This window comes from Indicator indicator, chromosome 23 (genome assembly GCF_027791375.1).
Source record: "Indicator indicator isolate 239-I01 chromosome 23, UM_Iind_1.1, whole genome shotgun sequence".
NCBI classification, from domain to species: Eukaryota; Metazoa; Chordata; class Aves; order Piciformes; family Indicatoridae; genus Indicator; species Indicator indicator.
The window spans coordinates 14854479-14881975 of NC_072032.1; the positions used below are offsets into that span (position 1 = coordinate 14854479).

The 27497-nt window shown below is 41.4% G+C and overlaps 2 protein-coding genes across 2 annotated transcripts in view; one reads left to right on the forward strand and one right to left on the reverse strand.

The window, feature by feature from the left end:
- CCDC149 (coiled-coil domain containing 149) overlaps positions 1-20388 on the forward strand; it is a 42992-nt gene extending 22604 nt beyond the window's left edge. The window contains exons 5-13 of the mRNA XM_054391642.1: positions 538-654; positions 1772-1944; positions 3426-3498; positions 4749-4833; positions 6034-6178; positions 10714-10790; positions 12393-12425; positions 16226-16333; positions 19796-20388. Coding sequence (XP_054247617.1) covers positions 538-654; positions 1772-1944; positions 3426-3498; positions 4749-4833; positions 6034-6178; positions 10714-10790; positions 12393-12425; positions 16226-16333; positions 19796-20388 — 1404 coding nt within the window. The remainder of the gene's footprint in view (positions 1-537; positions 655-1771; positions 1945-3425; positions 3499-4748; positions 4834-6033; positions 6179-10713; positions 10791-12392; positions 12426-16225; positions 16334-19795) is intronic.
- A 5058-nt stretch (positions 20389-25446) lies between these two features.
- Positions 25447-26172, reverse strand: SOD3 (superoxide dismutase 3). Its single transcript, XM_054391605.1, has one exon. The coding sequence runs from the start codon at positions 26170-26172 to the stop codon at positions 25447-25449; it is 726 nt and encodes a 241-aa protein (XP_054247580.1).
- Positions 26173-27497: the final 1325 nt, after the last annotated feature.

Sequence of the window (27497 nt, forward strand, 5' to 3'; positions counted from 1 at the left end):
TGAGTTACATTTTGTGATTAGGTGGTGAAAAATGCACAAGCAAATGTAGTAGCAGCTGTCAATGCAAATTCTGCACTGATTCAATGGGATTCTAAGTGGTATCAGTAAAGTGAAGCTGGGCAAGCTACTTCATGCCTTTTTATTCTTAACTAGAAAGAGTTGTCTGCTGCAGAGAATTTTAAGATTTATCTATGAAAATGTCTTTCTGAGAATTCTCTAATTTTACTCTGAGCAGAATTAGCTGTGGTGGCTTCTGGAAAAACTTAGACTGCTTGTCTGTGTTCACCTGGTCTTTCATCATCTGTTTGATAACTATTGTTGCAGGGTCTAATTCAGCTGCCCTTGCTGCTTTGTCTGGAGTTTTTCAGAGAACAAGACTGAGCCCTCAGCTGAGAAAATTCCCTCTGGTTTAAATAATACAGCTGTTTGGCCTGAAAGAGATGAAATCTATGACAGCTTTGCTCTTTCTAATGCAGATGTAGTCTGATGCTACAGCTTGTGTACTGTTGCTCACCAAAGCTGGGTTTGTAATTGCAGCTCCTTCGAATGACAATAGCAAAGCAAAGGCTTGGAGATGATGAAGTTGGAGCTCGACACTTTGCAGCACATGAACGGGAGGACCTTGTTCGACAACTGGAGCAGGCTCGAGAGCAGGTAAGAACCATGTGGGCATATGCTGGCATGCTGTAGTAGCAAGGACTGCTTCTGCTGAGTTTGGAGGGCTGGCTGCTGGTTAACATTGCAGCCAGTGGTGAAGGTTTTGAAAAATTGCTGCAGATCACTTTTCTCTACCTGCAGTCTATGTTACTATCATGTACCACACAACATCCAATTATCAGACTCTTTCCCTATTACTGGTACATAATTTTCTGGACAATTTTGAGGGTCTGTGTACTCTGTTGTTCTCACTCCCATTCCTACCAATGTCGGCTTTCACCCTGAATGAGGCATTCTGTGATCCAGGAGGAGGTGCCTATTTCTCGGGTTCCAGTTTTCAGTCAAGTGCAGTACTACTGCAGAAGGACTGCTGACTTCACTTGGTTCTTTCTCAGTGTGATTCTCTCTGTTATCTCAGTTCCCAAGCTCATGCTCTCTCTCTTCATCACTTGGCCTTTTCCCACATGCTCTTCTGCTGTCCATCCTGCCTTGTCAGTGTTTACTGAGGTGCCATGGGAGAGTTCTCAACTCATTGCAGACTATTCCCACTCTCTCCATTTCCTGTTCTTGGAAATCTAAAGCTTTTTGTCCTTGAGTATCTTTCATACTGGACTCCATCACATTTTTGTGTAATAGCAAAGCTCACCCTGCCACCCTGTCAATTCTATGCTGGCTTATTCTGTACTTTACTGAGTCCTTCTTCCTATTCCTTGGAACTTCATTGCTGAAAATCCCCTGATTAGTACAAATTCTCCCTTGCAGACTTTTCCTTCATCCTCCAAATTCAACAAACTCTTTTTCAGTGTAGTTAATTCCTGGAGTCATAGGAACTATGTGCTAAAACCATAGTAGCATATTTGCAGCAGAATCATAGTATGGGTTAATGTTTCTTTTCCTTAGTTGTCTAGAAATTTTGTCAAACAACTGTAAGTGTTAAGTTACTTCAAATTAATGAAATGATAGACTAAAAGTAGTGGGGTTTGTGAACTTGGGGAAGATTTTTGACTGTCCAGAGGCAATCCTGTTCAGACTGCAGTGCTTGTTGCAGTTCTCCATTCGGGTGCTAGGTAATCTTTGGTTTAAAATAAGTCATAGAGCTCTGGTTTCTTCTCAGATCGAAGCTCTGAGATACGATCTTCAGGCTGCCCTGGATGAGTTACAGGATGTGAAAGAGGAACGGTCCTTTTACCAAGATAAGTCTGACAGACTAAACCAGGAACTTAATCATGTCTTAGGAGGGCATGAAAACCGCATCATCGACGTAGATGCTCTGTGTATGGAGAACAGGTGAGTGCACTGCAGACCCTACCCTTTCCTTACAACAAGCAGTGTATTTCTTTAGCAGGAGCATCAGGGAGTCAGTTACACCAAAACCTTAAAGAAAATATATCCAAGGATAAAAGTGAAGAGATTTTGGTAATTTGGTTTTTGTGCTTTTTTTTCTCTTTTGTTTGTACTCTAGCTAACAATCTGATACTGTTGAGAAAGTTAGGCTGCAGGAAATCTCAGTGTTTTATTTGGCTACAGAGATGTCAGTGATATTCCCAAACAGAGATAAACAAGAAAAAGGAAGAGAAGTGCAGACCTGTTTATTCCCATTACCAAAAGCAGAAATATTAAAAACTGGTGTCTTCAGAAGGTCACAGTGAGCTGTGCTGGGCTAATCTTGGACTGCAAACAGGGACTTTGAGTACCCTGAGTTAACAGTTTTGGGCATAATTCTCACTACAGGGAGAGGTTGTCAACATGAAATGATTGGCCAGCAAAAGCTGCTGGTGAAATCACCCATGTAGATATTCTTTCCACTTCCTTGGGAAAAGAATGTGTTTTATGTTCTCTGCTAAGGACACCAGAGAGTCACTGACAGAACTACAGCAGGTACCTCCCTTAATGTCAACAATTACCTGAAAGTGAAACAGATCTTGTAAGACACATTCCATTTGCAGAGACTTACTCTTCAGGTAGGAAACTCTGATTCCAAAGGCGTTACTTCTCCCAGCACCTCCAGGTTTTTTTCTGGTTTGTGTGGCCTACAGAGCTCTGTGTGAATTTAAGCCCCCTGCTCCCCTGACAGTAATATGATTTCTTTCTCTAAAATTGTTAAATTGTCACAAATGCTAATACAGCTGCAGTTGCACTACATGAAAGAGGATATTTTATAAACCCTTTATACATGAAAAAGATGTTTTCCAATGTGGAAATAGCCATCTAGTCTGAGTGCATAAACTCTATCAGGAAGAACAGTACTATTTCAGTTAACTGTATGCCATTTTTCAGCTACACTGTTAAATTTTCTACTTTGTGATTGCTTTGTAATGAGAAGTGCCATGTAAGTGATGGATATTGCAATGCAGAAGTTCTGCATAGCTGAGTCTTGTGTTGACATATATACAAATCTTTGTGTGTCCATCTTGCAGCCCTTCAAGTACAGAGGACACAAGCCAATGCTTCCTAACTGTTTCCTCTAGGCATAAATACATCCTTTTAGCTTCCCTCCCCAAAAACCTGAGGACCTATATAAAATGGTTCTGCAGCATGCTTGACAAATCTAACAGAAGGGCAGCCTCCTTTTCTGATGCAATTTGTTTTCCTACTTAAAGTTTTATGGGGTCAAGAGTAGTAAGATTTTGTTACTTTATCCCTCCCAGAACTGCAGATGGGAAAGAGCTCTCTATAGTTCAAAGGGAGGACATGCCAAATAGTACAGAGGAGCACTGGAGGCAGTACTTGAAGGTAACATGAAGTAAAGGATTACATTTCTTTTTCAGGTATCTTCAAGAGAGATTAAAACAACTTCAAGAGGAAGTCAACCTTCTCAAGTCTAATATTGCTAAATATAAGGTAAGATCCTCTCAGTATATCATCTAAACTGTGCTTGGAGGTTATTGTTAGTTCTCATGTTCACATGCATGTGAAGAACAAAACGGTGTTTTCAAAGCAAAATTGGCCATTAGCATTCTGGCAGCGTTAGTGTGTGTACATATTATGTGCTCAGTCTTCCCTGTAGGCTTCTTAGCTGATGTAACACTCATCAAGAGTATTTTGAAAAATTATTTAAGTACCTTTTTTAAAGTTCTGTGGGAGAACCCTCCTCCTGCTGGAGAAAGAGAGCAGCCTTCCAGCCTGCTGGGGGTGAAAAGTAGCAGGTCAGGCAGTGCGTGTTGAATGACTGCTGCTGTGCAGCTGTCACAAGCAGGTCTGGGCTCCCTGTTCTCTAATGGCCCCACTACTTCTTTGTGTGTCTTAATGATTGCTAAGTCTTCATTGTTCTGGGTTAAGATATATGCTGTTTTGCATGAAACCTTCAGGAACGAATCCTGAGAGCAAAATATTGTTGCTCTTCCCAGAAGTTAAGCACTCTTATTTAATTCTGCCAGTGATTTTTTTGGGCTGTGGGAGGGCTGCTTGTTGCAGCATGAAAAATGTTATATTAGGACTGTCAGTAGGACTTCTTAACCATTTAGGTCGCCATGAAGCAGTCACATCACTAGCTGCTTTCTGTGCATGAACAAAGCTTCTCAAAATACCAAGTTCATTTTGGTGTCTGTTCACACTTACGACTTGGGTCTCTCAAAGTCTGAGTTAGTTTTTTGGTGAGAACTGAGCATCTTGGTGGTCTGGTGGGTTTCACAGAACTGTATTGTTTTAGAACAGCTGGATTTCTGTAGCTGCATCATTCTGCTGCTAATCCCTGAAAATCTGTGTTTGATACTCAAAGGGCTTCTAGAAACTGATAGAGGAGTTTGGGCTTCCCCTTTGAAGCCTATCCACAGACACTGCAGTATCTTCATTGGCACTCAGCAGATTATTAATAAACAGGCAAATCTTCAAAATGCATTGGGGAAAGTGTGGGAAAAGACTACAGTGAAGTGACTGCAATGAGACAATGAATCCTTGTAACATTGCAAAGACTGTTTGGCTGGAGAATAGTGCTCCAGGAGAGTCACACTCCCAAAGGCTACTGAGGGGGTAAGCTCCAGGCCCTGTAGAGTTGTTCTGTAACCAAAATCCAAAGTTCCAGATTCTTTACTCTTACTGAAAAGATTTGTTGGCTGCTGTTTTTCTAAATGAGATATTTATTGTTTCCTTAGAATGCACTAGAGAGACGAAAAAATTCCAAGAGTCATGGTAGATCCAGTAGCAGTGCTCTGACTGGAGTCCTGTCTGCAAAGCAAGGTATTACATAAATGCATCATGGTGTTGCATATCTCATTGAATCCCTTACATCTTACAGCTAAATTTCAGTAACCCTTTCCACACCAACAAAATCAAAACTTTTCTTCTCTTTCCTGTTTATTATTACATGCTAATTTTTGTCCTTTTTGCAGTTGACTTGATGATGTAAAATTTGCCTCTTGGGTGCTGCTTCTCCTTTTGTTACTCTTTTGCTATTTATTCTCTACCTTGTCAGTTTTATCAAATTTTTTTTTTTAAATCTCTAAACCCCTCTGCAACTTTGACCCTGACAAATCACTTCTTTATTCTTCTCTTTTCTCTACTAACAATGGCAATCACAATTCATATTTCAATGAAAAATAGACTGGGTGATAAAGGAGGGGCCCTACATCAGGTCTTCTGTTGCTGTTCTTGGAAGCTTTTACATTCAGGGTGTTTGTAAGAAATCCTTTTGTTCCATGTTTCTTCATGGGTAGCAAAATGGAGTAATCTTTCCCCTCCTTCAAAGAAAATATCAAGATAAAGAATGAAAGGGGGAGAGAAAATCCTTTGAGCCAGAGAATATACCTGGCACCCTACTCTGGTGTTAGTGTGCTCACACACACAAACAAGGTGATTCATGTTTGTCATGGTAACTTGAAATTCACTTTTCTGTTTTTTGCCTTTTCCTCTGTCCTCTTCTGCATGTACTTGCATACAGATAGCTCTCTCTCTATATATATATAGATACAGAAACAGCTACACAGAGCTACAGAAGCTGATACTAACAAACCTCTTGATGTAATTGAGAGGTACAGGCTTTAAGCTGCAGAGGAAACATTCATGGGTGGCTCTATTTTCACATCAGTCTTAAATAATCTGATAGATATAATAATTCCAAAAAGTAATATAAAAGCCTCCTTGTAGGTTTATGTTTTAATGTAAGTGGGAGAGAAATAGCAGATTTGTATCTAAAACAAAACAAAACAGTAGAAGAATGAATTTGTTTCCTTGTGAACAAAAATAATTTTCCAAAAGCAGAATTAAATTGTCTATGCCACCATCTTTATGCCAGCTAGAGATTGTATTTCTGCTTGTTAATTGAGGGGGAAAAAGCATATATTAATTTGAGTAAAGAAAATAGTTCTTTATTAAGCAAATGTTTGTGTCACATCTTCGTGTGAGAGAAGCCAAAACTCATTTCTGTTTTTAACATCATAGTCCAAGAATTGCTGTCGGAGGATCATGGATGTAGCCTACCAGCCACACCACAGTCCATTTCAGATCTCAAATCACTGGCCACTGCATTGCTGGAAACTATCCATGAAAAAAACATGGTCATACAACACCAAAGGCAAACCAACAAGTAGGTAGCATGACGTGAGTGAAAGAGAGCTTAACAAGCTATGCAAAAGTCATGGGTTTGGAAGAATTTTAGGGAAATGGGAAGGGAGGTCCATTTTCACAGAGAGTTATTGTCATTGTTAACTGGTGGGTTCTTCAGTTTTAAAAATCCTATATGTGTTTAGAGAAATATCACTTGTTCAAAGTAAAGTTTGGGGCTGACAGAGACCTCTCTGCCTCTGGTCAGTAAGAATTTATTTATGACAAACCATAATAACCCAGGGGCACTTCTAGCAGGTAATCACAGAATTGTCAGGGTTGGGAGGGACCTCAAGGATCATCTAGTTCCAAGTTCCCTGCCATGGGCAGGGACACCTCACACTAGATCAGGTTGCTCACAGCCACATCCAGCCTGGCCTTAAAAACCTCCAGGGATGAGGCTTCTACCACCTTCCTGGGCAACCTGTGCCAGTGTCTCATCACCCTCATGGGGAAGAACTTCTTCGTAACATCTAATCTGGAGGGCTGGAGAGAAGTTGCTGGGAGGCAAGGGTACCCTTAAACTGGAAGATAATTGGTTGCTAACGTGGAAATTTGCTAATGAAGACTGGTGGGAATAGTAAATAGGAAAGGATCTTAAAAGTCTCAGTGTAACGTTCGTCACAGGCTAGTGGCCTGTGTGTCATACAAATGATAGCTGTTGCTCCTGTTGTTACTCTGCCAAAAGTTGTAGGAGATAAACACTGCTTGATTACTACTGTATGATGTCTCAAGAAAAATCTGAACCAAACTTTCAAGGAGAATTTGTTTACTCTTAGCTGTTGTGCTCATCAGAAGAAGAATTTGTGTCTCGCACAGCTCCTGTGATGGCAGAATATAATCATTTTTGACACATTGTATGACATTCTGGTGTTATTGTCCTTATACAGTATGAAAATCAGAAGTAAGAAGTGTTGTTTGGTTCTGTGCTCAGGTTTTTTAGTGTGGGTTTGGTTTTTTTGTTGTGGTTTTTTTTTTCTTTTTTTTTTCTTTTTCTGAACACTGAGTCACCACTGGTAATCAGAGGTTATTCAGGCTTCGCTAAAGCACATCAGGACCACATGCCAGAAAGAGGCAGACATCTTTCTTGAAAGGAAGGAGTGGTACTGAAGTTAGCTGTATTGCACTAGAATAGATGATTCATTTTGAAAATTGATAACTCTGATTCTAGGCAGACTCCATTGCATAATTCTTAGTGGTGTGGCAATAGAAATGGAGAAGCAGTTTATAGCCACTCATAACCCTCTTGAGAAAGCAAATGCCTAATCAGCTAAAGAGAGACTAAAGCTGTGAAAATGTAGCCCAGATCTAACTGATAGCAGTTCAGTCAATTCATGCCTGTTAAGTGTGTCATGTCATGCAAGAGGAGTTTCTGCACTGAGCAGTGCTAATGAAGGGCTAACACCTGTTTACTCCCTTCTTATTGCTAAAGTAACATCAGAAGGGAAACATTCAGACAACGATTTTATTATTCCAGGGACATGGATACATCCTGTATCGTTACCTGGTGTTCAAGTTTCCATACTCTTGTCTATAACCATGGAATTGTAATGACAAAAGGTTTTACATAAATCAGAAGGCAGAAGTCTTCTTGACCCCTCTGCCTTGGTTGCCTAACTTTCTCTGGGCAAAGAGTGTGTTTGAAGGACACAGTTGTTCTTTGAGATTGTCCTATGAAGAAAGTGAGATCTATTGGGTAAAGAACATGAGATTGTGGGGTGGTTGCTTCAGGGAAGAAGTTTTGCTTATGATATCTGACAGACAATTGAAATCTTAGTGACTCTGTTACCACTAAATGAGGCTTTTCAGACAGCACGAGCTTCTTTTCCTCCAAATTCCTACTCTAAAGTCAAAACCTCTTTGTTGCTTGCAGACTGATCTGGGCTATCTAAGTTTACAATAGCAGAATGGGTAGATTTGCTTTCTCATTCACTGAAGCAATAACAGGACAGTGGGGTTTTTACCATAGATTAGAAATTGGCTGTGCTGTTGAGTTGACTTTCTGCTGTTATACTCTCGTTAAAAACACCCATTGCCACTTGCTGTTGGCACAGACACTCTATTGCCACTTTTCTAAATGTGTGTTGTGGTAGAAGGAGCTGTGGGAGTATGTGCCTAGGGACAAGCAGGCAAAATCCACCCTTGATTTTTTCAGTTAAGTTATTTGGGATGAATACAAAGAAAACAGACAACTCCCCAGGTGATTTCTAGCTGCTATGGCTAAGTTTAAGTAATGTCCTATGGTTTTCCTCACAAAGACATTAGCTTAATTTGAACAGGCAGTTGTACATTAATTCTGTATGAAGTAATATGTTGTGAGATTAAGTAGTTACATAAATGCAAGACTAAACAGTCCTAACCCTGTCTAACAAGCTGATTAAAATATTTTTGTCTTTCTGCTAGCAATAAACTGTTTATGAGAAGTTTTTTGTTTTGGTGCAGTTTGTTTCTGAAATTGCCAGCACTTGTCCAAGCCAGATGAGTGTAGAAGTTGCTCTGCTGCTTGGACGTGTTGCACTCATTTCAATGTTTCTAACTAACCAAGAACATGCCAAGAAGGATCATGTCAGCCTGAAACTGAGCACGTTTGCATGTCATGTAGAGAACTAGATATGTGACCATGACTGACCCTACTGGCAGACATTTGGGTGATGATACCTATATGAAGGTGCTTTTCTTCTGTAGGAAGCCAGGGAAACTCCACATCCTTCAGCTGACTGTTGGGGGGGCTTTAGAGAGGGAGATGGGAACAGGCAGTCTGTGTACAGAGGAGATCTTTGAAGTTGTTCTGTGCCTTTCTCCACCTGTTGCTCTGTACTGCAGAGCTCTGTTGCTGGGTGTTGGGCCACCATACACTGGGATAGGAAAATGAAATTATTAAGGCTGAGTCTCTCATACCAGATAGAAGCATAGAATCAGAGAATGGTAGGGGTTGGAAGGGACCTGCAGAGGTCATGGAGTCCAGTCCCCCTGCAAAGCAGGACCAGTTAGGGCAGATCAAACAGGAACACATGCAGGTGGGTTTTGAAGATCTCTAGAGAGAGAAGGAGACTCCACTCCTCTGGACAGCCTGTTCCAGTGCTCCACCATCCTTACACTAAAAAAGTTTTTTCTCATGTTGAGATGGAATCTCCTGTGATTGAGTTTATGTCCATTATCCCTCATCACATCACTGGGCATCACTGAAGCATTCTACAAGCAAAATCTGGGCTTGCACAATTTTGATTGTCACTGGAGAAGATGGTAATAGATCCATCTAACCTTGGTAACCTGTTTGATGACTGAGTTTCAATGGGGAAGTAAACACAACTGCTCCTGTATATCTTTTGCTTATAAATGTGGTGGACTGTTTGCCTTTGAGTTGATGTACACCCCTGTACCTCTCAGTGCTTTCTTTGATATTTAATGCAAGCTTTCTTTTTCTCTTTTACATTCTTTCTCTCATCTTGATATTTTTGTAATCTTTAAAATGCTTACAGGCTTTTATTGTGCCATAGCAAGGCCTTCACAGTAGAGATTTAGAAAATACTTAGTCCTTGTTAATCAATTTTTCTAGCCCCTTTGATATCTGCTGGGTTTGCTATCTTCACTTCCTGCCCAGATTCTGCCATCTTGTCAGTAATGACATTCCCATTGTGCTCAAATGTCTGCAGCACAAAACCCTCACTGGAGAGCACCCAGTGCAGTATTACAGAGCTCCAGTGAGCGTGGGGAGATTGTGTTGCCTTGCTGAGCTGTGATATGCTGCTTCTCAGAATTCAGTTCAAATTTAACTGACTTATCCTGTTGCTGTAATTTGATGAGTAAAACTTGCTGTCCATTATCTCTGCTATCATGTTTAGAACTGCTGCCTTGTCTGGGTTTCTCACTCTATTGAGTTTTGTTTGGGATTTATTTAAAGTCTTCTGACTCTAGAAGACTTGCTGTGCCTGGGAGAGAAATGCTTTCAAAAATTCATTGTGGGGGGGAAAGCTTTCTTTGCAAGATAGAAATCTCTCATTTGATCTGGGGAGAGAATTAAGACTAAAAGTTAAATCCTGCAGGAGAGCTAGCTGCAAATAGTACTTGTATAGGAATCAGATACAAAAGAAGAGATGACCCAAGACATGCAGTGAAAACCAAGAGTGATGTGATAAAGGCACTAAAGAACTTGAAGTTTTCTAGTAAAGCAAAAAATAGAATTCAGCACTAAAAGAAAAGGTGTAGTGGAAAAGATATTCCTTGCCACTTTAGGCAATCTTTGTGGTAGAGAAAGCTCAGTGAACAAAGGAGTAGTTCAGAATTTTGTCTTAGAGCTTTAAAATCAATCTGGGTGTTGTTTTGAGTTGTCTGTATTTTGTCTGCATAGCTTTTACCTTTGGTTTTAGCACTAGTTAAGTAACAAGTTAAAAGTGTACCTGTAGTCATGTAAGCAAGTAGGCTTTGCTTACCTCAGTGTAAAAGGAATCTCATCTCTGACTCTTCCTCCCTCCCTTTTGGTTTTGTGTTTTGTTTTGGTTTGGTTTTTTTCTCCCCCAGAATTCTAGGTAATCGTGTGGCAGAACTAGAAAAGAAATTAAGGACTTTGGAAATTGCTGGCTTGTGGAGTCTTCCAGGTTAGTCAACTTCCAGAGAACAACTTGCATTATTTAGTTTTTAAGGATGTATTTACATTTAAGCTAAGCGTGGCTATATATTTTTTTAATGACAGTGATTTTGCAAATGTGCTGCTCAGCACATTTGTGAAATTAGAAACCTCTAATAAATGTTAAGTTGAAACCAAGAATTACTGTGCTTTAAACTCTTGAGTCACATATGTATACTGGAAAAAACCCAAAGTTGTAAATACTGGAGATAATCAAATTGTCTCCTTAGTCTGCAGGCAAAAGAAAGGGAACTGTTTTATTTCAGCAGCTGTATAAAGTGATGCAGAGGATATTGACCATTATGGTTTTTAACAAATGTTTTTTATTATTTTTGGTACTTCTTATAACTTCTATGGATTTTATCACTGTATTTTTAATGTTTTTCTGTAGAATCATAAACTCTTGAGAAATTGGAAATGTAAATGATCTTAAATTTTCTAGTCCATCTCTCCAGAACAAGCTTATTCCCTGTAGCATCTTAAGTATTGTATTTGGGTTTGAATTACTCAAGTAATGGGAGATTAATCTGCTTCCTAATAGACCTCGCTGTTAGGAAAATGTGCAATATTTAATTTACATTTACTTTTTGCTTCTTTTCTTCCCATTACACCTAATTGTGTCTTCTTTAACCACTGTAAATTATGCTCCTGCATTGTTGGTGTTTGCCTCATTAGGCTGTGTTGTTTATGGCTTCCTCTCGCTGCTGCTGGGGGTGGGAGATAGTGCGGTTGCAGCTTCTAGTTTTTGGGCTCTGTGTTTTTAGCACCTGACCTTTCCAATTAGAGGAAGGCATTTAACAAAGCTGGAGACCTTGTGACAAACCTGTACTGTTCAGCTGTTTGGCCTCACATGGTGCATTCCCACTTCAGCTTGCCCATTATAAATGTTCTCTATCACCTTTCTGGTACTCACTCTCCTCTTAATGCTTTCCAGAACTGAAGGTCCCAGATTGGTTTCCATGAGTTACTCTTCAGTTAAACACCTAACATACATAATGTACCTCTTGCATTTCTTCCTTTTCACATTCTCCCAAAGATCACACAATCACAGAATGCACTGGGTTGGAAGGGACCCTCGAAGGTCATCTTGTCCAGCCACCCTGCAGTGAGAAGGGACCAGGGCCCTTGAAGTTTGACCTTGAATGTCTCCAGGAGTGGGGCCTCAGCCACATCTCTAGGCAACTGATTTAGTATTTGACCACACTCATTGTAAAGAAGTTCCTCCTTCTGTCAAAATTAAATCTACTCTAAACCGTTGCCAAAGCACCTAGTTTAAAAGATGCAGGTGAAACATTTGTCTAAGACCCTGCTAATGCACTTTTGTACATCAGTGTATCATAAACTCACCAGTTGAAGGTACCCCAGGCTTTTTTCCAAACCAGTGTTCCCTGAAATTCATACCCTAATAAGTACAGCTTTTCTAGGCTTTGCAAAATGTATTTTAAAAAACAACCAAAGAAAAAGAAACAGTGGGAACTTCTTGCACCATTGTTCATCTGTGTAGGTAAGACTTCAAATGACTGTTTCTCCAATAACAACTGTCTCTTTCCTTCCTTTCTTCTGCTGCCTGAAGGCCTGAGCTACAATGTCTCAGTGGGATTTGGGAGTAGGTTCTGCTTAACCTCTATTCCTAGTAACTGATTGTAGCAGTACGTTAAATATTGTCACTAAATGTAAATAAACAGAAATGGTGCCTGAATGTTTTTATATCTGGATGAAATAGATGTTGCGTCAAAGTGAGTTAGATAGGTGACCACAAAAGAAATAGAGGCTACTTTACAGGACAATTTCTTTACATTGAGGGAAATAGTAAGAAAGGGTGTTCTTAAGTAGTTGTAAAGGCATTTTACACTGGATTGTGAGGTCTGTTTAGCCTGAAGGTTTGTTGATTTGCTCCTTGCCTTTTAAATCAAGAGTCCACTTCTGTTTCCCAGTGCACTGCAGTCACAAGGTGGTCAGAAAGGGCCCTGCAACACCTGATGGGTCACCAGTTTTCAGTGTAGAAAGCTTCTGCTCCATAAAACAGCAGCATGTAACAAGTAGTGTAGGAACTACTACGGTGGACTCTGCAGCTGAGTGCTGGCTTGAGTGAGGGGCAGACGTGGAGATTGTCTCGTCTAGTCGGTCTTAAATCCAGAGGGAAAAAAACAATATTACTGGATTGTGAGTTGAACTTGCCATTGGAAAAAATATGCAGAGGAAAGCTGATGTTTAGTCTAGCACTGAAAGAAACACACATTATCAGTTGCAGGGTTTTAATTTGAAGTTAATGTTCCTACTTAGGCATCATTGTCCATATAACATTTCTAACATCCGCTAGCACCATGATGTTAATATCATCCAAATGGAGTTAATAAATGATACTAATAAACTTGATCCCACTGAAGAAAGAGCTTGACCACTTCTCGTTTCCTTTAGGTGACATTTGTCAGCTGCTTTTTTTGAGCAATAGGATGAATGAGCTCTAGGGAAGCTAAATCAAGATGCAGTGATGTTTGATTTTTGCAGTGGTGAATCTGGTAGCATAGTTCATTTTCTGTAGAAGTTTTGCCTACCATGAACTTTAGCTTCCTCTGTTTGGAAAATAGGCTTTAATTAAATGAATCTCTTGTGAGGTTCATTGCTGAAAAGAAAGCAAGCTTGGGCATAAATTTGACTCTGATTTTTCTTTTTATGAGTCTACTTAGCTTGGGAAGGAAGCAGAGAATGTGATATTCACAGAAGCATTTAATTCTTTGCTTTGTTTTAGGCACACTGTGCTTCAGACATGCATGCAGAATATGTTAGGTGTGTTCAGTGTGTACACAAGTAAACACCACCTTAACTCCTCTCACAGTTTGATGTCACAACACATTCAGATAAATAGTCTCTTTTAAAAAAAAAATCTATCCTTTCCTGAAAATTCCAGATTTACACTGGAAAAAAAAAAAAAAGTCTAAGGAAAGGGCTGACCATGACTCAGCCTTTTTCTGCTTGAGATGATAAGGAAGTTTCAGCACAGCCTCCTGCTCTGCGCTAATCGGCGTGGAGCAGAGGCAAGGTAGAATTAATAGGAGAATAAAATGAAGAATGTTCAGGTACTGAAAACTTGTTTGCTTCTTTGGAGATCTGGAAGCTTTTCGCTGAAGCCCTTGGAAAATTCATTAGAGGAACACAAAGCTATATAAGTTATGAAGTTGAGCTTACATGGCAGCTAATTGAAATTCCCTGTGTGTAACCCAACTTCAGATCATCATTCACAGAATTCTGGGCAGCAGTGCCCCCATGGCCCTCCTTCATGAATGGGTGTGAGTCATTGTTAATAAACAAATATGCATCCGACTCTTTGGGCCACATCTGTTGCTTAGATGTGTGGATACTGAGCTTAGCCTTATTTTCTGGAACCAAGCTGTTTTTCAGAGAAAAATGTGGAAGTAAATCTGTCTGCTGCCTAAATTCTGGCTGGAAGTCAAGAAGCTGTTGGTTTTTTTTTTTTTTCTGTTTTTTTTTTTTTTTTTTTGGAAGCTTGTCTTGCAATCTTCAGGGACTTCAGACTTTACTTTTTTTTTATTCCAAAAATAAGCAAGGAGAAAAAGACTCCTTTCTACTTTCCTCTTAAGGCCCTTCCCAATATTTTTAATTCATCATATTTTTTAATTCGACTTCCTCTGCTGGATTCTTTTGTTAACTTTTTGGATGTGTGACTACTTTGGACTGTGTGTGACTATATTGAATGTTTTCATCCCAGTAATTCCCTGTATGATTTAGTTCTTCTTCCAACACAAAATTCCTTCACTATTACAGCAAAGTGCATTCATCTAGGGGCTTTTGCATTTTGAAATAGCCATTAAATTTGGTTGTTGTTGGTGTGGGGGGTTAATTGTTAAGTAATTTTGCCTTGCACTGGGGGGTTCTCCACTTTGCTGCTAGTTAATATATGTTTATTACTTAGTATAGCGATGCATACTTGACAGGGGGGTCAAAGCTTGGCAAGATCCATGACTCAAAAGCATTAATTGCATTCAGACTGCTGAAGAATATACCCCAACATGTTAAGGATATAAAAACATCATTAATACCTTCAGCGTCAAGGTATTTAGAGCCAGTAGCTAGGGATTGGAGTAGGCCAGTTAGACTCCATGGGAATTTTCATTATTTCTTAGTAGCTACCAGAACTTTTCTCAGAGCTGGATTTATTCTATACCCCAACATGTTAAGGGTATAAAAACATCATTAATACCTTCAGGATCGAGGTATTTACAGCCAGGGATTTCAAAAGTAGCAAGGGATTGGAGTAGGACAGTTAGACTCCATGAGAATTTTCATTGTTTCTTAGTAGCTACCAGAACTTTCTCAGAGCTGGATTTATTCTGGGTACCTCCTGACCTGGTGCTCTTTTGAAAGTCTTTGTCTTGGATGGGTGATTAGATTTAGGATGTTGCCTTAAGGTGAAACGTACAAACAGATTTAGAGGGGAGAAGTGGTTGTTACATAAATGTCCATTCTTATGGAGATAAATAGAGCAGTAGCTTGCTGCCTCCCCAGCCATTACTTATCGCTTGGCAGTTGTTCTGGAGGCCACACAAACACCACGCTTAGCTGATCTTGCACATTTCCTGCCCTTCCCCCTCCAGGATTAAGGGAGTGTCAGTCACTAAAAACACAGCATCCTAAAGAGTGGAGGACTTCCTAAAGGATCTGCAGGTGTTGCTGTCTGTATTGCTAAACTAGCTAAAAGCTAAGCATCTACAGCAGAGTCCTCTGAAGCTGAAGAGTTTCTTGCGCTATTTTGTCTGCCAAAGAGATGGAAAATTGCGCTTTTCCATTTGGTTTAAAACAGGAACACTCAGAAATGGTTTGGTTTGGTTTAATTTTCAAACTTAAATTTGTGTTCCCCAGCAAGGTTTGCTCCCTCAGTTCTTAGTTGCACTAAGCTTTTAATATATAAGGAAGCACTGTAGGATAATGTGTGTGAGTCTGCAATGTAAAACTGTGATATGAGCAGGTTCATCATTGAGGCAGAGTGATAGAGAGTGAAGAGTCAGCACTGAACACTTGCTGTTAATAGCATGCAAATGATCCATTTTTCTTTGTAAAAGTTCTGGTATGATCTGATTATTAATAATCTGAATTGAATGCTAATTGCTAATACAATTTGCTGCATATAGCACCTGTTCTTCTTTCCAAATCTGTGCTTTACTCAGTGCTGTGGGTAAAAACATGCCTTTTCTTTAGCTGACTTGCATATTCCAGCTCCAGTACAGAGCAATTTTTTTTCAGTGCTGTGGAAGGATCATTTGAGATGCTTTTCCTGTTCTGTATTTTCCAATAACGTTGTAAAAAATATTGTAGGATGTGTTTGAATATCACTAGTGGAGGAGGGATGCAGTTGGTGAATAAATGGTTCTCACACTTGGATTGTTTCAGGTGGAAAGGATACCATAACATTCAGTGACCCAGCCTTGCCTGTTATACAGCGGTCCAGGTCACCCTTGTCAGCACTTACTGATAAGCCACAGAAAACTGAAGTACAAGGTGAGAACCTGGAATATAAGGAGCATGATAAGAGCTGAGCACTCATTTCTTTCCAAATAAAATGTAATGAATTTTCATGCTGGGATATCAGAAGGCAAAGTTTCGGTGGTCATAGCGATTGAATAAATCATCCCCAAGTAAAATGGATAGATGGGCCCAGCACTAGTGGCAAAAAAACCAACTGAAAAATGACTGTTGAATAGATTGCACAGGGCTGGGGATCTGGTCTTACACCTCAAAGAATTTTCCTGCCAGCTAACTTGATACTGTGAGAAGTTATTCATGCTCTCTATGTTACAGTTAACTGCCTCCTGCTCTTTTCCCCTCAGTTAAAATGCACAGTAGGAAAGCATTTCCGAAGGAGGACCTGGCTTAGTACTTTCCTGCATTAGAGCTGATACCTAGATGAAAGGCTTCCTGATTGCACCTGGTAAATTGAAATACCCAACTCGTTTTCCCAGAGAAATTGACTTTTTTTTTTTTTAATAGTCTTGCCATGTATTTTGTTAAAAATCCTTCCCCAGTAGCAAGCTTTACCACCTCTCCACAGTCAGACTTAACTTTCTTTGACAGTAGCAGAAGATAGTGGTTTGCTGATAACCTTGATTTATTTTTTTTTCCCTCCTTAGTTTTTCATAATGGATGGGAGCTGGATTATTACATTTGCCTGTTGGCATTTGGATAAGCTCTTTAATGGGTGTAGCATTTTGGTATGCCCAGCTCTTACTCAGCTAACCATGAAACATCATAAACAATTTATCTCTTAGTCCTGAAAGTAAATAGATTGTGGCTTAATTTTGACTTCATTATCCATGTCATCATCTGATCAAACCTGACAGCCAGACTGATCAGGTTTTATCATCTCCATCAGCTGATACTTTTGCTAAAAATAAGAAGTGAAACTATAGTGAATGGTTCTCTGGTGAGTAATAACAACTCATAAATATTCATTTTTTTGCCTGCTTAATCATTGATTTTTAATTAAATCTGCAGTTATTGAAAGTATTTACTTGGTGGCATCATGCTCTTTCCTTTACATATTTGTCCTAGGTGAGGTTGGTACTACACTTGCAATTAAAGTTGCCTGTCAGATCTCATCAGAGCCTCTTTCTGTTGCTTTGTAACACTGCCAAACTTTAGCTCTGGGCTGAAGCTTTCCATGCTGCATTTTCTGCTTTTCCTTCTTTCTTCCACCTTTTTGTCCTCCTTTCTTCCACCTTTTTGTCCTCCTTTCTTCCACCTTTTGTCCTCCCCTTTTGTCCTTCCCACAGAATACATCAGATGCTGCCCTAGCTACATCTACAGATAATCAAAAGGCTTTTTCAGGCTTTTTTATCTAATCAGTCTGCTTACCCTGGTCTCATCAAGGCCTGCTTTAGTCTGTACTTGTCATTGTTCCAGTTCAGCTGGGTGGTAGAAGTCCTTTGTGAAAATGCCTAATGGCATAGTGAGACTACAGACTATCTTGTGCCACCAAATCTCACTTTACAGAATCAACAGAATGGTAGGGGTTGGAAGGGACCTCTGGAGATCATCCAGTCCAACCCCACTGCCAGAGCAGGTTCACTTAAGAGCATGTTGCACAGGACAGCATCCAGACAGGTTTGAATGACTCCAGATAATGGAGACTCCACCACTTCTCTGGGCAGCCTGTTTCAGTGCTCTGCCTAAAGATAAAGAATTTCCTCCTCATGTTTAGATGTAACTTCCCATATTCCAGTTTGTGCCTGTCACCTCTTGTCCTATCACTGGGCACCACTGTAAAAAGACTGGTCCCATCCTCCTGACACTCACCCTTTAAGTATTTATAAACATTGATAAGATCCCTTCTCAGTCAGTCTTCTCTAGACTAAAAAGCCTCAAATCCGTCAGCATTTCTTTGTAAGACAGATGTTCCAGTCCCCTAATCATCTTCATAGCCGTTTGCTGTACCCTCTCAAGCAGTTCCCTATCCTTCTTGAACTAGGGAGCCCAGAACATTTATCCAGTGCACAGGATGAGTAGTGTCATGGGACAGATTGTACTTGAGCCTCACAGTTGCTAATGAACAGCTCATCAGGTTCTTCTCCTCATTGCTGAATGCTTTGCTCTCCTCCTGCATTGCCTGTGTGCTATTTCAAGCATTCCCTGAAGACCGAAGTACTGCTGCTCCATGAACTTTCCTCTGGTGCTACAGTGCTTTGAAACAGTTTATCATCAGAAAACTGCAGCAAGGTGGTGGGACAATGTTAGCCCGCTGTAGAGGGAGGAAACTGAGGCACACAAAGAACAAGGTAGAGTCCTTTGCTAATTCTGAGTGCCAATTTGAGGTACCCAAGTTTTGGCTCTCTTTGAAGCACTTTTGAGTACGTGTTCAGATGTACAACATAAGCAGAGCAGTGCTGCAAATTGAGCTCCTAGTTTCCCAGCTGAGTGCTCAGATAATGAGGATTAGATCCAGTGGGTGATCACCTTTTGAAAGTTAATTTATCCCTGCCTTTTTCACAGACTTTATTTCAGCTCTTCAGAGTAACATTCCTGGCTTCCTTAACAGCAGTAAGTGTTTGTTCCCTTCATGCCAACCCTTGTCTTGCTCAGTTGGCAGTCCCCAATTTACAGATGAGGCAGGTCTGTTAGAGGCAGTAGGCTCCTGGATTTTGCAGCTCTGGTCCCTGCCTGCAGCCAGGCCATCCTGTACATTGTGTGAGGCAGTATTCCTGCAGGAGAGACAGAGTGACTGCTCCTAACCTGCAGTGCAATGCCTCTGCATGACAGGAGTCATTTGAAGCTGTCAGTGCAGCCATCCTTCTGCCATCTCCTGATTTTCCTTACTTGACTTCACAAGCTTTTTTCCAACCAGGCTTTTTGTCCTTAGCTGAGGACAAACTCTCTCTTTCACAAAACTGTTTGTTTACACATTGCTGTTTTCTCTCTTCTGAGGCCTTGTTCAGTGTTTGCCTTTTGGTGTAATGGTGTAGTTAAAATTCTTCCACTGCTGCTTTGTTTTATGCTATGGTACCCAAATTAGAATAATCTTTTATGTTGCAGGACCAATGGTGAAACTTCAATAATGGATGAAAGCCTGTGAAAAGCTCCAAAGAAAATGGAGCTTGTGTTAACCCCTGAAAATGGTAGTGACATGGGAATCACTGTTAAGCTATGCCAAAAACTTCTGTAGCTGTGTCCCTCTTAACAGTTGATCCTCCTTTCAAAAAGTTTGCCTGGCCCTGTTCTACACTGTGGTGTTGACTATGACTGCAAAAGTGGTGTCAGAGTTTAAGGATGGACAGGCTCCAAAACAGAGCCAGATCCAGCCAGAAACTTAGTATCAATAGCTTATCATCTAAGAAGTGGGGCCTGGGAGGGGGCAGGGAGTTGCTCTTAGAAATTCCCCACTCAAGTATGCATCATGGTCTTCAGGTCAGATATGTAATAAAAGCCTGTCACTGACTAGAGGATCTCACTGTTCCATTTCTCTTTCAGCAGAACAGAAGGAAGAACGTGATGAAACTTGTGCTGTTGCAAGTGAGTCCTTAGCTCCAGAGGGAACAAACTTAAATAACAGAAACCAAAATAAACATTTTTATCCTTCATTACCTCAGCTACCTTCCAAAGAAGAGGAAGTAAACAAGCTTGGAAGTCAGATAATTAAGCTGACAGCACAGGCAGTTTCAGAACTGGAAGGGAAAAGAGCAGGAACTTCTGCAGGGGAGCAGGACTCAGTGCTTGGAGCAGAGCTTAATGGCTCATCTGAGGGAGAGTTCCCACTTTCCAGCCCTGACCCATCCGACCCCACAGATCCCTCAAACTCAGAGAATGAACAAACAGCTGAAACTGAGGCCCTGAAAGACAGCAATGAAACCTCAGAGAGTGACTGCGAGATCCCAAATGAGAGAGGTGGGCAGAGTCGCAGCACAGTGGAGGTGCTGCATGCCGAGGACCTTGGAAGGCATGCAGAGCTCGGTGGTACAACTGCACACACAAATAACAGCTCTCAGGAGCTCCCTGAGCCTGGAAACAAGAAACCAGCTGATCCTGCCAAAAACTGTGAATATTTGGATAGCAGTTTGGCTTGAGGTATGAAATCTTGAGCCTCTCACTGTAATCCTTTTGCCGAGTCTGTGCTGCTGCAAAGATGATTGGGGAAACACTGCTGTAGGCTTGATTTTTTACAGTGAACTGTTAATATTTGTCTGATAATGGTGGTTTTCTGTTAGTGTTGGCTACAATGCCCGAAAAATATAAATTACCTAAAGGGAAAGAATTAGTGGTGAGGTTTAATCAGGTTGGGTTTTTGTAGTGATTTGAAGTTTCTGTGTAGATGGGTTTATCACATAGATGATTTATCACTAGGCTTCTGTAACATCAAAGGTCCCCGTGCTGGACTCTATTTTAATGGTTAGAAGTGTCTTCTAAAAAAAGGAAAAACTTGAAGTGATAAATTAAGAAGCATCTTAAGGGTGCAAGCTTTTGCTTGTGGCTCAGATTGTGTTCTATGTCTCTTTACACATAGTGGCTGTAAGTACATCCTTAGAATGAAGTCACTATTCCCTTCTAGGAGGTTTCTGAAAACCACCCCTGCATGCCAGTAGTTCTTTCCTTACAAACCTTCATGTTGTCTCAGTTGTACACAATTTTTCCTTCCCTCTCCCAGCTCACCTGATGAAAAGGCAGGAAGCCATTTCAGCAGCTACTGAGACCCCACTTTAATGAAGCTCTGAAGGAAACATCACCAGAGGAGCCAGAATTCTTCCTGTGAGAACTGGCAATGCTGTTCCCAAGCAAGGAGAACAGCAAGAGGAGAACCAGCGATGCTCTGTCCACCTGCTTGGCAGTCTCAGTTACCTGACTTGTGTTCCTCAAGTCAGAGGAGCTGGAACAGCCCTCGGGCCGAGTACCGGGTGGTGGATTTCAGCCTGCTCCATCTGTGCCCTCCTTTCTGAAGGAATCTGTCTGCTTTATTTTCTTATACTTTGGAATTAAGGAGGAATCTTCCTTTCCTCCTCACCTCGCCGGTCTGAGGTGTGGTGGAAAGTTTTATTTGCAGCGTTGCTGCTTTCTTACGTTTCTTGCCTTGTTGCTGTAGTCATAGGAAAACATTTCCTTCGTAAGTGGGGAAGAGGGAGGCTGCTGTGTCATTGCCGAGCTCGCTCCTGAGGCTGGAGCTGTGCCACTCTGCTCCTAGGAAGGCAGCAACAAGGGAATAGTTAACGTTAAAGTCAGCAGCTGTTGGAGAAGGGGAGGCACGTCCTTCCTCTCCTGTTTGTAGCATAAGGAATAGTCTCTGCAGCTGTGGAGCTTCTATGGGCCAGCAGCCGTCAAGGCAATTTTTCTGCTGGCTTGGGACCTAATTGTCTGTAACTGTTCATTTCTCACTCCTAGAACTTGAAACCAATCAGAGAGAATTAAACCAAATTTAATAAAATACTACTAATAAAAAGGAAAATCCCTCCCAGATTGAGTCCTCCTTTGACAAATAACTGCCAGCTGCAAATTTTTACAGCCCACTTGTCAGCTACTGAATAAACAGAGTTTATATTAGCAGTCCTGACAAACTCTTCTGTAGATGGAAGATGAGCTAGCAGGTGCTGCCATAATCAAGGTGTCAGAGTCCATGAACAGTTTGTATTCAGCAGAAGAAAGGCTGTATGTAAATTATTACATATAAATATAAGGAATGATAGTGGGAAGGTGAAAAATGTGGTTTCTCTCTGCTCTCCTGTGTTTTCCCTAGCAGGTGCATTCATGTAACCCTTTCAGTGTCTGTCTGCAGGCAGTGCAGCCACACTCAGTGCTCCTGAGAAACGTACCCTTTCTCTTTAAAGGTAATTTGACATTGCAGCATTTCACTGACACTAAGCAGCAGCCCTTAGGAACAAAACCCATCTGTTTATATTTAAGCCTGTTAGGGACATGTAGCTGTAAAAAAGTTTTTCTTTCATTATCCTGATCACCATTTAAATTCCTCATTACCTGAAAAAAACAAGAAGAGTTGAAGACTATGAAAAATTGTTATGCTGTTCCCATTAATTGTGACTGACTGCATTATTGACTCATTTATATGACAATACTGACAAGTTGGAAGAGAAATAGCTGCAGAAACTGAAATCTCTGGGAGAATGTGGCAGGATTTTTTCCTTTAATGCCTGAATGTCACATGAAGTAGCATTTTATTCAAGATGTATTATTTTCCATCTTTCACAGACTAATCCAGCACAGTGCTAAATATCGATGCAGTCAGAACTGAGGCCAGCAAATAAGAAGGTCAAGATTTCATCTAACTGAGCTGAGAAATGTTGAGGGTGTTCCATTGTTTCCCTGTCGTGCCTCTTTCCTGACCCACAGCATTTTGCTCCTGGTCCCTTAGCAGCCAGTTAACGCTGTCCGTTAATAAAAAGCTTGGTACAAGAGTTCAAGCAGGTAGAAGCAGAGCTGGACCAACAGCTTTTTAGTGCCTCATTTGTTGATTTCTTTTGGTATATTGTTTTTTATTCTGTGAGAACACAGTGATGTACAACCCAACAATCAGGACATCTTGGTAATGATCCTCACACCAGTACAGGATCACAGGATGTTAGGGGCTGGAAGGGACCTCTGGAGATCTTCGAGTCCAACCCCCCTGCTAGAGCAGGACCGTAGAATCCAGCACAGGTCGCACAGGAACACATCCAGACAGGGCTGGAAAGTCTCCAGAGAAGGAGACTCCACAACCTCTCTGGGCAGCCTGTTCCAGTACTCTGGGACCCTGAGAGTAAAGAAATTCTTCCTCATATTGAGGTGGAACTTCCTGTGCTGTAGTTTCCATCCATTGCCCTTTGGCCTATCACAGGGCACAAGTGAGCAGAGGCCATCCCTGTCCCTTCCTTCCTGACCCCCAACCCTCATATTTATAGACATTGATCAGATCCCCTCTCAGTCTTCTCCTCTTCAGACTGATTCTCCCTCTTAGATGCCATTTTTATATCTTTGCAATCATTAAGTTCCAGTGAAATGTCTCCATCTCCAGAAACCTCATTTTTAGTGTTGTATCGCTGCTTCCGTCCTGTCCCTCTCCTTTCAGCCCCAGTGAAGATGTATTCTAGCTCCATTTTTAGCCTTCTTCCAGGAACCCAAGACTTCAAAGGCAGGACACCTGTGAATGTGAGACATCTTTGCTGCACTATGTGAGAACTAATCGAATATTCCTGTCAGTATCTTCCTTGGATATTGTAATTTATATTGTGCCATTAGAAGAATGATTTATTTTTCCCCCAATAGATCAGTACTGTTTTGGTGTGGAAGCACTACAACTTTAGTTGTATTTTCCAGGGAATGTTGGTTTTGGTTTGGGTTTGTTTGGGGTTTTTTTTAGACCTGTGTTCACTTTTTTCTTAGGACTTCTGAAATGCAGAAATGACACCAGACATACTCTAAGCCTTTTTGGGAATGGGCTCTGGAAAAACAAACTGAGAAGGGAATGTTGTGGCAGGGGTATGAAGAAGTTGCATTTCACAAACCGATTTGAAGGGGGTTTGTGTCTCACCTCCCAAGTGAATGGATGCAGGATCTGTGGGAAGGATTTGATTGGGAAGTAGGATGTGTTTATTTGAAAAACAATGGTTGCTGTGAAAGGAGTGTGTGAAACTGACAGATTAAGAAGTGTCTTTTAGAATGCTGCTGCTTTTCTAAGTGAGGCTATTTTTAAGCATCTGGGAATTTGTATGATAAAGACAGTGGAATTTCTTTAATCCTTAGGAGCTCAGGAATGTATTTCAAAAATCTTAACTGAGATTAAATTGAAAGTCTGCTACGTATCTGAAAAATAAGATTTTGTTTACCAGCTTCTGTTATGTAGTTTTACTTTGTAAATGATGCAGATTAATTTATTTTGCCAACCTCTCCTTTGTTGCTGCCTGGATTAGCTGCAGCACATGGCTCAACTCTATTAATGCATTTTGTCATCTTTAATAAAACCATTTCCTGACAGTCTCGTTCTACCTGCCTGTGTCCTTTTCTCTTCTTGCTAGCAGATGGATGATGGCCAGCAGGTAGTGTTTTAGGGTTTTCAGTGAGTTGTGCTAAATTTTAAAAGGAAAGCTGGAAATGATCTGTATTAAATCTTCTCACTGTCACTTCTCCCAGTCTAAACTGACTGAGGCACTTCCTACACTTTTTTGTCTGAAGAAACACAGTCAGTGGGTTTGGAAAATAATATTTCTCTCTGATCTGCCAACTCTGTCATCATTGTCAAGCAGCATTACACTTGCATCTCGAACATAGTTACTAACAAGCACAAACTAGGGGCTTTAGGGAATTTTTGCTGGGGACTTTTGGTCAGTTGAAATATTTGTTGCCTTTCAGATGTCGACATAAAAACTTCCATCCCTGGAAGTTTTTAAGGCTAGGCTGGATGGGACTCTGAGCAACCTGATCTAGTGTGAGGTGTCCCTGCCCATGGCAGGGGGGTTGGAACTGGACGATCCTTGAGGTCCCTTCCAGCCCTGACAATCCTGTTTCTATGATTAATGTGACAGCTGTGGCCATAGGGACAATTTGAAATAATTGAGGAGCTTATCCACATTTGATTTTCAAACCTGGAAATACAAGTAGAATAGTGGAATGGATCTAAGGTTTACCACAGATGTTTGTGCTTCCCCTGAGTTTTAGGGTAAGTCCTTTTTTCAGGTCAGGAGTCTATTACCTCCACCCAACTCTGTTGGAAGCGTAGAGATGTTTTTACTGTTGGGATTTGCAGCTAAATACAGACAGCTTCTCTTGAGAGGTAGTTTCTTACTCCTTGTAAGTACCTTGAAAACCTTGTTTCTCCTTTGGTATCTAACTTAGGATCCCTTCAGAGCTCCTTTCAGCACACGCTCCTTGTGGACTATTGGCTGTACTTGTAGCACCCTTCCACATATTCAACTCCCAACCTGCACAGAAGGGAATCTTTTCTCTAAGAAAATACAGCACAAGGTTGAGTTGATGCTGGTTTTATTGATGGGCTTACAGAAAGGAAGCTCTACAAAATGACAGGCATTTGTCAGAGGAGCAAGCAAATGGAAAGGGAAGTCCTTCCACCATAGAGCTCAGTGACCAGTGGCACAGCCTAAGCTACTTTGTGCTGCCTGGGCTGTAGCTGGCTTGTTGGTCTTCACCTAAGCCTGGTTCTGTGACCGTTTGTTGAGGCCTCTCTTCTTCTTGTCTGTCACTTCTGAGAGTTTCTCTTCCCAGAGGTTCCTGGTGCACATCCCAATCACGCAGCAAGCCAGACGTTTCCCAGCATTTCCGTTTTCCAGGCTGGCCTTGTTGTTGCCCTTGCCCATGTCATCTTCCTGCTCGTGGATCACAATGGATCTGCCCATGATGGAATAGGGACCAGACAGAGTGGCAAAGAGATTCGGCTTGTATTTTCTGATCTTGCCTTCTCTGGGAAAGAAGTTGCCGAAGTCCCCTGGGTGGCGGGGGTGGTTGACACTGAAGGGGTTGTAGTGCCCACCCGTGGAGTCGCAGCCGTTGCTGAGGTCCCCGAGCTCGTGGATGTGTATAGCTCGACCAGACTGGTTATTACCCACTGGAAACCCATCCAAGTGAAAAATGGCTTCTAACCTTCCATATGAGTAATACTGTCGGAATAAGACCTGCCCAGTCACTTGTGGCTTTTCAGCATCTATTTTGGAGCTGGGCTTCATTTCACAAGTGGCATAAATCAGCCCATCAGTCTCATTGCCAGGCAGCACTGGATACAGCAAATTCTTCCAGAGGTCATTCACTTTCTTCTGTATGTCATGAAGTGACTCTTGGCTTGGATCAGTCTCTTTGTCTGTCATGGCACCAAAGGCAGACAGGGCAAGCCCAGTAACCAGAGAAAGAAGCAGAAGCATCTTGGCAATTCTGAGCCTGCAAAAGGTACAAGAAGCTACAGGGAATGAAGGGCTTCTTGCAGCAGTATGGCTGGGGAGGAAGGCAAGCAGCCCATGGCAGTGCTGAGCCCAGCAGCTGGAGCAGGGTCCCAGGGGACTGCTGCTTTCTAAATCTGCCTGATGTGACGAACTGAAACTACAACAGAATGCCTGTGCATGTTTGAACACATACAACTGACACCCATGACTAAAAGAAAGACCAGAGATTTTATATTTTAGATCTTGATCTTAAAAACTGCCTCTTTTTCCCTGCAGAAAGCAAGTAAGCCAAAGTATTTTTGAGTTTATATTGAGACTTTCCTCCTACTGCAAATTCCAGCAAGACAGTTTGCCAGGTGCCTTTTTTTGGTCCATTTACTTAACCACTAGTTAGGCATTACAAAAGGAATGTAAAAATCCAAGAAGTGGATTACCTTGCAGAGTTGCTGCAGAACCCCTCAGTTGTGGCTCTTTGCCTCTGCTCCCCTAAGCCAAGATGTGAGAAGACAGAAAGCTGGAGCTGTTTGAAGTTGATGCTTCTGGGAACTGCGTGTTTGTGTAGAAGTTAGGTAATGCTGGCTCGGGGGAGGCGTCACAGGGAGAGCTGTGGGAGGAGAAGGAGGGAGCAGCGGAAAAGTTTTAGGCATTTTCCTTTTGGGCAGGGTGAATACTTTGTCCTTTCTTACTGAGTTTGTTAGTCTGGCTCTCAGACCTTACTGACCTTCCAACAAAAAAGGAAAAATGTTATCAAGCCTTTAAATTAATCTTCCTTTTGATGACTTCATCTGCTTATCTGGAACAAGTGGCCTTCAGCATGCAGGGAGGGGAGAGGAAGGAGCTTTATTAAGGCACAGTTGGGCAGTTTGCTCACTTCTGTGCTGGTTGTCATGGAGCTGGTTTGCATTTCTATTTCTCTGTTAGCCACAATTGAAAGTGGTGCTCGAGCAACACAAACTGTTCCACCAAAATTGCCATGGGTTTCAGACCTGAAGGGCACAACTGAGGCTGGCAGATGCCGAGGGACGTTTCAGCGATGCTTCTCTGTAACGTTTTAGGGCTACTGTCTACTGCTTGCCAACTCACCTGCTCCACAGAGGCAATTCTTTCTCCTTTTGTTGAGACAGCAGTGATTTCTTTCCAGGGAGAGAAGCAGTACCGAGGCAGTGCAACATCAGAAATTGTTTCCCAAAAGCTGGATGGAGCACAGAGAGTTCACGTGGATTTCATCTTCCCATGCTCTTTTCTTGAGGACGTTGCCCTGCCTGTGGCACTTCCCACTGTTGCAGCTGAAATGTGGATTCAGCCAT

Coding starts and splice junctions, on each gene's coding strand:
- SOD3 (XM_054391605.1), bottom strand. CDS start 26,172: ATGCTTCTGCTTCTTTCTCTGGTTACTGGGCTTGCCCTGTCTGCCTTT.